At 34.0% G+C, this 11,785-nt stretch overlaps 1 protein-coding gene across 1 annotated transcript; it reads left to right on the top strand.

The window, feature by feature from the left end:
• Positions 1-2,107: 2,107 nt before the first annotated feature.
• LOC118733177 (trypsin epsilon-like) lies at positions 2,108-11,127 on the top strand. The gene is made up of 4 exons (XM_036462459.1): positions 2,108-2,359; positions 8,362-8,566; positions 8,762-9,077; positions 10,592-11,127. The coding sequence occupies exons 1-4, from the start codon at positions 2,284-2,286 to the stop codon at positions 10,976-10,978; spliced, it is 984 nt and encodes a 327-aa protein (XP_036318352.1). The 5' UTR covers positions 2,108-2,283; the 3' UTR covers positions 10,979-11,127.
• The last annotated feature ends 658 nt before the right edge of the window (positions 11,128-11,785 follow it).

Here is an 11,785-nt window from a genome sequence, read left to right as displayed (position 1 = left end):
TATTGATTAAAAGCCGGCAGTGATGACTATTTAAAGAATCGCTGTTTATATGACGTCACACTTGTACAACTTGTTTAGGTTTTTCTTGCAAAATTTTTTCTTCTTCTTGCATTCTTGATCGCGCTTTGACATTTCTCTCTCGCAACTGCACCAAGTTGACGTCACATAAAAATTATTCTCAAAAATCATCTCAGATGGGCGCAATCTGGTATTCTGTCACTATTGGGCAATGATATATAAGCTTAATCGGAGAGGGTTTATACTATGGGCTTTAAAAAACCTCGAGACTGGTTTACTTAAAATTGTAACGAGCCAAACATAGATATCGTGCGGGAAAAGCCTTTAAAAGTTTTCTATCTATTTTCCATGGGCGGGTGTAGAGTAAAAGCTCTCTCTGGTTGTCGTCGATGAAATAAAACACGACCGAAACGTATAAAACGGAAGAAGCTTTTTAAACCGTTGTTTTTGAGTGCCTCTTACATATGTATATAAAATCGTTCGAAAGCCTAAAGAAGCTTGAAATGCCTTTTACTTTTTAGCCGACACTTATGTACAACAAAGTTAGCCTTACGATAGGTACGCAAGCTATGAGTTGGTATGTATGTACATATGTACATACATTAGGCCGTGCCACCTAACAGGAATATAAAAAAAGTTCGCCATACACCGCTAAGACGAAAGTAAGACAATTAAAAGAAAAAAGTTTAGAACCTCTATACATTTTTGTTGGTGACAACATTCGGCAATAAATTATTATTTTTATATATGTACATAGTTCTACTTGAATAATCGAAATTATTTTTTGCAAAAGTTTGATTATTTTTTTCGAGCTTTAGTTTACTGACATTAGGGTGGTACGTTAAAGTAGTATGAACGCAGTTCCAGTGGTTAAATATTTAAAACGAGGTGCTTGAGATCATTGAACTTTAGAACAATCAAATTTTCTCTTTGAGACAAGAACATCGGTATACATATCATACTTTAAAATCCAACTGTAAATGCCGAAGATATGAAGAATACTACCCCTACGTTCGGCCATAATAACACGGTGTACGGAAAACTTTTTTTCTGGTACAGTCTAATGCAATGTATGTAGTATGTATTTCATTTAGTATATGGAAGAGGCAGTGTATACGCTGTACCTTAGTGAAAAAAATATTTATAGTTAATAAACAAATTATTTAAATACATATCATACGATCAATAATAAAAGGTGATTAAAAAATTTATGATCAGTTTAAGGGACTATTAACCTGAGCCGCTCCGGAATATAAATATGAATAGCACAACGTACGTTCGTACATTAGGGTGGTCCGAAAATGCATGAGAAGAAAAGTAAAGTCGGAATTTTTGTGCTCTCACCCCCTAGGATTGTTCTATACCGAAAACATATGTATACATTTTTTTTTGAAATCAAAAAATTATTAGAGGACGGTCAAAGCGTTCAAAGTTTTTCCTGTATTTTATATGGGAAAATGCAACTTTTCGTAGAAATGGCATGGAATTCTTGAAAATCAATATTTTTCGAACGGAAAACTGTGTATCTTTAAAAAAAAATTTTCATAGTAGCTATATTTTATAGGTCCGCCAAACCCCCCAGAAAATGCAATGGAGAAATAAATAAAAAAGCTTTAGTATTAAAAAATGGTTAAATAAACAATTCGGTATTATTATTGGAAGTCTCCTAAAAGCTCCAGTTCTCAGCCTTCTGATCGAAAAATATAGATTTTCAAGAATTTCATGACTTTTCTACGAAAAGTTGTTTTTTACATATAAAATACATGGAAAATTTTGAGCGCTTTGAGCGACCTCTAAATACTTTTTGATTTCAAAATAAAAAAAAAATATTGGTATATTTTTTCGATATAGTACAATCCTAGGGGGTGAGAGCATTAAAATTCCGACTGTACTTATTATGGACCACCCTAGTGTACATCCATACAAATATATATGTATAGTTAGGTACTTATCTATGGATAGGTAAGTAAGTACGAACTTACTAGTGCATACATACTTACATACATACATATGTATGTATGGACATATCGACGTAGAGCCGTATGTGTTGTCCAAAGTAAAGCAAAACCGTCGGCGTCACTGTGCTGTCGTTTTCATTCCATTTGCTGTTGAATTTAGAAAATCAATTGAGAATTGGCGCCGCTACAAAGCGGAACATCGGTGGTGGAGCTCTGACAGCCCAAAGAATCGTTCTGAGTTCGGTTTTAAAATTGAATTCAATCTAAATAACTTCCGAGGAGTGCTACTACCGAAAGCTGCTGGAAAATGCATCGCGCCGAAAGCTCACAACAACTTGTCAAAATCTTCATTTTGGCATTTCTATGCAGTGAAATGCATTCAAGTAAGTGAGGAAGATAAAAAAAGTTATCGTTGCAAATAAAAAACAAAAAAAAAATTATAAATGAAAACAATTGCTTTGTGATTACACGCGATCAATAACGCCAAGTGTTTTTACTGCATTTCCGCAAGTGGTTTCTTTTAAATGCGGTAATTGAGAATTTAAGTGACAGCTAATGCCAAAAGAATTGCGCAGAAGTAAAAAAATAATAATTTAAAAAAAAGAAAAACGAAAAGTTGGTTTTGTGAGTTATTGAGTGTCTAAGCTATGTTATGATAACGAGTTAATGACCCACCACAATTTTTATACAATATTTTCTTTTTCTAACATTTCATAATTGAAGTGCTATCTATGTATAATGGTTCATTGTCATGGCTAATGTTACATACATATGTACATATGTTTGTAGATAGAAGTTTATATGTAAACAGGTGCTGACATTTGAGTGCCCTTTGGCACGCGCCAATAAATTGAATTCTCAGTTTAAGCGCTGCTAAGTATTTTGCATATTTAATGCGTAGACGGACAATTGAGAGTGAGAAAAGTTCAATAGATTTTATGTTAGTAAAAACGTTCAGCTAATATAACGCGCAAAAAGATGCAGGTACATAGGAACTTATTGGTTAACGGTTTTTTATAAACTTTTGTTGGGACAATTACAAATAAAATGAAAAACATGCAGGAAGTGAAGCAGTTAAAATATATTGGAATTAAATAAATTAACATAAATGCATTTCTCTGAACTGAATGCAGTATTGTAAATTAACCTATGCACTGGACTTTACCCTTTAAGTTGAAAGTATTTTTGCAAGGCAATTTGGAAAAAACAATTTTGTAGGATCCCTTGGGTCGCTTTTTACATTTTTCGGTGACGCCTATATACATCCATGAAAAAGTGGAAATTTAAATGTAGATATCGAGCCCTAACCGCCAAATAAACGTAAGCGGCATTTTTTTTGCATCAAAAAGAAATTTTTTTTGAATATGTCGCTTACGTTTTTTTGGCGGTTAGGGTTCGATATGTATACAGGACAATAATGTGAATGGAGAAGCCGGAGTCACCAAGATGAGATGAGCCAAGAGGACAATTTTGCCATCCAATCAGACAAAGAATTCACTGATCCGTGCTGTTTATCTTCTGACCTTCGAAAAGTCTCAGAAAATGCAGTCTATTTTGCAATGGCCGAACTCCAAACCGACGACTGGAGATTCGAACTTGCATTACGTTAAAACTGTCCAGAAAAAAGTAGAGTGCAGAATTCATAGCCTATCAGAGGACAATGTTCTAATATTTGATAACTAACAATTATAACTACTTATTTGAACTCTGACAACTTATTAAAATATGTACATATAAAAAAGCAAAAAAATACTTCAACTTTAAAATATAAATATCTTCTTATCGAGACATAAACATCGACATACTTTTCATTCTTTTAGAGCCGACTATAAACGCCGAAGTTATGACGACAAATGTAAGCAGGCGAAAAAAATCGCAATTGCCTCGAATCGAAATATTTCTATCACAAAAGCTTAATAATTTTTGGCGAGCTTTACTGACATTACGGTGGTGCGTTAGAGAGCTACAAAAGTACTGAGATATGGTGGGTAAGCACTAGATCCGACTGAAATTCCCGCAAGTTTGACGAAAAATCTAAAAAAGCGACCCCACGTTCGGCTAGAAATTTTTTTTTTTGAAATTGCCTTCTAAAAATACTTTAGATTCGAAGGTGTATGGCGAACCTTCTTTTTCTGGTACGTTCTAGTATGTATGTGAGGTTAGGTTAGGAGGGCGTGTGTGGATTATAGCATAGTCTCCGAGTGACAGATTTGTGCATTGTGAGTGCCCTCTTTTAGTGAGTGTGAGGAGGAGACACGTACCTAAATCGAAAGAATAGCTTTAAGCCATTATTTTACTGAACCAATCACTATCCCTGATGAAGCCGAGGAGATCTAACAGTTCCACCTCTGCTACTTTGCTCAGACTGTGGAAAAAGCGTGAACCCAAGTGCTTGAGTCGCTTCGTCTGTTGATCTGGAAATCGACACAGATTTACTCTACCTCATCCTCATCACGGTAGCCTCTGCAGATGGTACTTGTTGGTATTCGCTATCGTTGAAGCATTGGTGCTATAGCACAGTGTCCTGTGTTGACGCCGGTAAGGACTCTTACTGCAGATCGATTTAGTTTCAGTATGCCCCTTGTCTTTTTCTAACTAAGCCGCAGCTATAATAATCTTGTGATCTCACAGTCTTCCCGTTTGTTTAACAAGTCATTCGTTACGACCATGGTGTACTCATTAATTTTCCTAACGTGGTGATAGTACGGCATCTCTGAGCCGTATCAGGCCATCCAATCAGTCGAATCATAACATGCATGTTACTTGATAAATAATGAATATGTACTTCAAATTGCTAAAGAAAATTCATAAAAAAGTCTGTAATCGTGTAGCCTCTTGATTGCAAAAAATAAAGTTTTGTAGTTTTCATAATCATCCTAACAAATTGAGCTTCTGTATTTGGGGTTAATACTTTTTTCTAACCTTAGTAATTTTTGTATACATGAGTGCAAGCGTACTTATTAATATATTCACATTTATTTATAGCAGAAAAATAGCTATATACATAGGTGTTTAGTCAGATTTGCGATAAGCCTAACTGAATTTTTCTTGACTGCGAGCTTAAAGCTTAGCCCCGCATGATTCACGATAGAACTGTCCTATTAGAGTGGGGCAGTGCCGCTGCAGGCCCGCAGGGAATGTTGTCATCAGCGACGTCCTGCACGAACTGGAAAGGAGGCTACGACCTACGCCGACGACATGTTACTCAACGTCAGAGGAAAGTTTCTGAACACTCTATCTAATCTTAAATTATCATTCATTAAAAGGTCTGCTAGCTGTGCACTTACTATTAATTTGGCCAAGTTGAAGCTTGTCCCGTCCACTATATATCTGAGGCATGAAGAGTCTAGTGCCCATCTTCCCTCGATCGCTAGCGTTCCACTTGTATTGTCTGAGAAAATCAAGTATTTTGGAGTGTGGATATTTGCCAATCTTTCGAAGCTTCGACGTCAAACCAAAAGAGACTGGCCCCGATCGGATCTTTCACTACGCACATATCTCTAAAGATTGAATCGGATAGTGGTAGACTCTAAAAAAGATGTCCAGTTAACATTTTCTAGAATGAAAGAGGCGTGTATGTACTGTCAATAACCCCCCGAGGATCTTATGTTAAGGCTGTCCGGTTTCTGCAGCGTATTTCACACAGAGGTGGCCGAAATAAAGGAAACAGTCGACTAAATAGCTAATACCTATTAGAAGCTTAAACATGTACCCCCATATCGCTTGTCCTACGTAATATGGACACAACTCGTACCGCTATGTTCTCTGACTGGTCGACGAATACCTCACTTGTGATCACCTCGAACTACTCCCTAATCAGCTGTGACATTTTAGGAAACTGCATACTTTTTTCCTGACTTGGGTGGCATAGAAGTTCTTGTGGCAACGTTGTTCCCAGCGGGCACTGAGCGAATACCCTGGAGCCCTGACCGGTCATTGTACCTTAAAATCTTATGCCGTAGGACTTAAATCGTTTCCGAGTCTTATTGCCGCAGCTGTTTTTTTTATCTCGCTGGAGTAAGGCTTAAACATCTGTAGTCTAATTGCGATTAGCCTCAAATAGCGCACATTACAGAATTAATTTTGTTCGTCTATATATAATTATTTTGCAACTGGATAGAAAAGGAATGCGGCTGTTATTCGAATTACTGAATTTCGAACCCGAATAAGTATACTTATATGTTTGCACATATTTAGTACCTATGTATGTATGTACATTCATATAGCAATTTAAGTAACATATTTATGTATATAAGTAAGCATGTATTCTGATTACACTGACCTGAATAATTTTTAAATATACCTAACTAAATTTATACGTATACATATGTACATATGAACTTACATACTTGTGCCTGCATATATATGTATGTAGTTGCACTTGTTTTTAAGGTAGTATAATTTGCCTCTCACCAGCCGTTAAATATTCGAAACATAAATCTTTATTTATTTCCATATAAACACTTTTTATAGAGCATTATCAATATTTGGACTATCAGATTAACTTTAAGGTCAGGTATTGCTGCACATACAACATATATACATACATATTTGCATATTAGAGCGTGCAGTAACTTTGACTTAGTTACTCTTCAGGTTGGATTCTAGATTTCCAGCTTATAACTTCTACTTTTTGGCGTTTTTTTACCGTCCAACCGACTTTCGCCGAGTCGAATAGAGCACTCTAGTATAGCGTCTTATTCATACGAACAACATCACCAAGCCAGCGCAACTGCTGTATTTAAATTCGCAACACTGTGTCTATGCCGCCGTAGAGCGCATGCAGCTCTTCATTTCTTCGCCTAACGATATTCCACATCGCTAACGCGCAAAGGCTCGAAAGCCTTCAGCAGAATCTTGCTTACCATGGATATCGTGACGGTGCTCTTTTACATGGCATCCACACTAGACGTCGCACAGTGTGGAGAATGAACTTTTTTTGTGACAAAATCTTGAGAACGAGAACGTCTAGCGACATAAACTTAACCAGTTTTTTTTTTAAATATTTTGAGATGAAGAATGCAAGAGACATAGTTTCTTTGGCTGAGAAAAAGTTACTTGGCCTTTAAAATTACTTTAAAAAATCGGGGGTTTAAATTTATTTGAGCGGTACCAATGAAATTTTTAAAAAGTTCAAAACACATGTTTTTACTGCATTTGGGTCAAGGAATCCATTTTCCTGGCCGAAAAGGACATTTGAAAAAAATAAAATAAAATATTATACCTACTTATTTTTATTTTTTTTTTTATACCTAAAACCGGCATGTAATGAATTAAAAAAAAAATATATAGTTCTGTATAAAAATTTTCTAAAAAATTCTTGGTTACTTTTTTTCGGTCAAAAAAGGAAAAAATTTAAATCCCGGTAAATGACAAATTTTCTTTGCGACCAATCTTAATGTTCATACGTACCTACCTACATATGTATGTACGGTGCACGTAGGTATGTATATGCTCGGAATGTTCTTATCAATGCAATGCGAACATTTCATCAATTTTTTAGTTAAAGAATGTGTGATGCTTATACAAATACTTAGATGGCAGTTGCAAAGTTCATCAAGTTTAGCAAGGCCCAATGTGCGGAAAATTCCGCAACATTAATATAAAAATATTTAAATATGTTTCTCAACAGTTGCGGCATAAAAATAGCTACACATTTGCAAACGACTAGTACTATAAAATTTAATTACAACTGAATAGCCTTTTCGAATATAAAAATATTACATACCTTTGTACCTTTTATGTAGGTATTTTTATTTCATACAAATACAAATTTTGCTGTTTAAAATATTTTTTTTTTATGTGATGAAGTAGTTACAGAAAAGGGAATGATCGCTTTTCATATTATGAAATTTTTAAAATCTTTGAGGCATAAAATAATTAAATATTGAAATCAATTCTAATACTTTGCAAATTGAAAATAGGAAAGTTGAGCAATAATAAACCTACTTATATACATGTATGGATATACCTACACGTGACGCCACAGGTGTACAACTTCTAACAGAGTGCTTGCGTAATTCTTGAGAAAAATTTCAATTTTATCAATTCATAATTAATTTACGCTTATTATCACTATTATAAATTTCGGAAATTTTTCAAATCGATAACAGTGTGGATGTATAATACAAAGCTACATATCCCGTAATTAATGCAGTGTGAAGAAAAAGTGTAAATCTAAACCTTATCTAAAGTCAAACACGTGCCGGTTGTTAGCAATAACTGCATACTTTTTTTTACTTTAACGCTGATTACGTGCCGACAATGCGCTAGACCAGAAGCTTGTATGAAATGGATTATGAAAAAGATGAAGCAAAAATACCATAAATTTTATGAAATACGAATTAGGATAATGAGTAAATAATTTTGTTTTTCTATTTTTCAGGCTTCACACAATCCAATGCCGCCGAACAGCCTTTCAATGACTATCCCAGCAGCATAAATGGCAGTGAGGCATCGTTGGAGCATGCGCGCTATCAGGCCTCCATACGCTTAGCATTGGAAGACTACATTTTCGGAGAGGGACACATATGCGGTGGCGCTGTAATTGCCCCCTCTGTAGTGCTCACCGTCGGACAGTGTGTACACAAGTAAGTTCACGCAGCAAGCGCATGCTCGCAACATACATACACACATACATAAATACTTGTATCATAAAAAAAAAAAAACATAAACAATTTAATCTTACCAATCACTTTGGCTTATTAATTACTATAGAATCGTATATTTCAATATTTATCTACATATGCGTTTGTTTATAAATATTTATGTATGTATGTATGTAGTTACCGCACGCAGACATCGCGTCACCCGGCTGAGCTGAAAGTTGTTATGGGTACATTGAATCGTTATCAACGCACCGAGCACACGCTGGTTTACGGCGTGACACACGTACATCAACCGAAGACATTCAGCGCACGCACTTTACGCGATAACATAGCGATTATAATGCTGGAACGTGATATTCCACCCGCACATCCCACTGTAAAACCGATTGCTTTGAGTTCGAAGACATTCCGCAGCGGCGAGGCGCCAGAAATGCTAAGCGACTCAATCGATCGGCAGACGTTTGAGGTGACCAGCTGGTTTGCTACAGAGCAGGTGAGCTTAGTAAGCATTGTAGAAGATAACATAATGTAACATAACATAAAATAACATTAAATAGCATAGCATATCATACTACAGAAACAACATAGATAACATAACATAACATGACGTAACATAACTTAACATAATATAACATTACATTATACAACATAAGATGCATAAAAAGTGAGCTTACGCTCCAACTCGATTTTCAGTACAAATTCTTGGGCTTGAGGGTCATTCGATCAGTACAAAAATTTAGTCTTACAGGGCAATTGTGGTGTGTCTTTCGAGAGATCCGGGTTAGAAACCTCGTGCAGCGAATTTTTTTCACTATACATATTTTTCGTTTAATTTAATTATATATTTATTATTAGATTTAATTTTCCTACAAATAGAAATATGTTTATTTAATTCGATTGATTTTAAGAAACTATTTTTTTACATTTTTTTAAGAGTTTATTGTTTTAAATTTTTAGACGCGTACATAATGTATTTTTTTTTTACTTTTTAATTAAATATTTTTTGTGTTTTGCCCTTTTTTCCTTTTTGTTTTAGATTTTATAATTTAAAAAGATTTTTTTTTGTTTCATTTCACTTTTAGGATTACACTCTATTTTTTTTTTGTATTTTTAAATTTTATTTTGTTTTAATTTTTAGATTTTGTTAAAAAAAAAATAGTTTTCTATAATTTCAATTAATTTTTAAGTATGATTTTTTTTTTTAATTTTTCTAATTTCATTTTTTTTTTAGTTATTAGATGTTATTGTTTTAGAAAGAAAAATAAATTTCTTATATTATTTAATTAGAAAAATATATTTTTATTTATTAGTTTTTTTTTTCAATTTAATTTTACTATTTTTCCTTTTTAATTAAAATTTTCTTAAATTTTTTAGTTTTTATTGTTTTAAAAAGAAAAATATATGTATATGTTTTTTAAATTTGATTTAATGTAAAAATAAACTTTTTATCAAGAAGTCGAACATCATTATGTAGACTTTTAAAGAGTTTTCACTAAAGTTGCCAGAATTGACAATGACTGTGGTGAGTTAAAAGACATTTGCTAGAATTGTCTGGTTAGCTTAAGCTCTCTTTTTATGCGTAAGAGCCAACAAGTTTGCCATAGTACACCCCTTACTCTAAAATATTTTCGCTAGGGCTTTGAGTTCGATCCGGATTTTTTGAGTATCCGAATATTGGAATATGTATTCAGATATAAAAATTCGACCACTATGCACATCAAAAAATATCTACATATTTCGAAATTGCCTTGCAAAAGTACTTTTAACTCAAGGGTGTACAGCGAAACTTTTTGTGTTTGTTTGTAAGGTGGTACAGTCTAATGTACATACAAAACCAAAACAGTGCTTTTTAATATTCCCTTAGTTCTCGTGAGCTTTAACTAACTGGCATTAGGGTTGAAAAAGGCATTTTGCATTAATTGCTTTGATATGTGTCTATGTTTGTGTGCGTGACCGCATGACTAATCTTTATTTTACCAAAAACTAATAGTTTTTCCTTGCTTGCAGCACGTTCCTTACACTCAGCTCATGTCGCTTAATGCCTCACAACTGAGTGATGAACAATGTGTGGAAAAGTATGGTCCCCTCTATGGACCGGACATGGTGTGCATTGGATATAAATATGGGCAACAAGAAGCCGCTTGTGAGCAAGACGCCGGTTCACCTTTGATCAACAACAATCAGTTGCTGGCGCTTACCTCAACACAAAGCGTCGATTGCAAAAAGAGTTCACAACCAGTCGTTTTCGTCGATGTCGCCCATCACGCCAAGTGGATTTTGGAGCAAATCGGTGATGGCACAAATTGCAACAGCTCCGTTTGGGGCACTCTGGCATTCTTACTTTTTACAATTTGGACAGCGAAACGCGCGAAATGGCATAAGTTTTTGCTTTAAATAAAAGCTTTATTTGGGGGATACATTTTTTTTTTACATTAGTTTAGTTTTAATGTACCATAGTTTGATAGTTACGAAACTATTCTCAAACGTGTTTCTTAACCTTTTAAGAAGAATTTAATAAAGGCTGAATTTTGTTATTCTGTAAATTGGTATTATTTTTTCTACTGTAAAGAATGCTTGTGTTGGTAATTACTACATACTTATGTTGGTAATTAACAGTTTAAATAATATTTGTATATAATAAGAATATAAACTAAGCAACATGCAGTTGTGCTCGAAAAGTTTGCGTAAAAAATGATTAAAAATCAAAGCAAAATCTTAGAAACTAGCAATCTGTACTTTATTATGCTGAAATGATCTATAAAACTGCATACCCAAAATTTTTCTAAAAACTCATAAACAAAAATTAATTTAAGTGAATTTTTATTTTTTAAACATTTCAATTTTTTTGCGAATTTTTTTATATTTTGGGGGAACCCGAGAATTGTTTTCAACTAGTCTTTACTATGTAAAATTTACTAACTCACACGGGACAATCGATTTTTTTTTTCCAAATGGCTATTTTTTCGCAGCTTGCACTAAAAAATTTGATATAAACATATAAAAATTTCAAAAATGTGACTCAACTGGTCTCTTTGTAATTTTATAAGTTTTCATAAAAAAAAATTATCAAATTAGTTGAAAAATGAAGTGAATTATGAACATTAAATTCCAGTTTTGAACCACTGTGCGTTGCTTTGAGCGAACTGCATTTACGTTTACTTCTCTATTATATCACAAGAAGTGAAAATTTTTTTTAGGCAA

The sequence above is a fragment of the Rhagoletis pomonella genome, unplaced genomic scaffold (assembly GCF_013731165.1).
Source record: "Rhagoletis pomonella isolate Grant_MI unplaced genomic scaffold, Rhpom_1.0 Rhpom_scaffold_00002, whole genome shotgun sequence".
NCBI lineage: Eukaryota > Metazoa > Arthropoda > Insecta > Diptera > Tephritidae > Rhagoletis > Rhagoletis pomonella.
This window is presented reverse-complemented; position numbering and strand designations above follow the sequence as displayed.

Bases quoted from the DNA above. Each gene is read 5' to 3' on its own strand.
- LOC118733177 (XM_036462459.1), top strand. From the start codon at position 2,284: ATGCATCGCGCCGAAAGCTCACAACAACTTGTCAAAATCTTCATTTTG. The intron at 8,567-8,761 runs GTAAGTTCACGC...GTATGTATGTAG, and splicing joins GTCGGACAGTGTGTACACAA to TTACCGCACGCAGACATCGC. The intron at 9,078-10,591 runs GTGAGCTTAGTA...CCTTGCTTGCAG, and splicing joins GCTGGTTTGCTACAGAGCAG to CACGTTCCTTACACTCAGCT.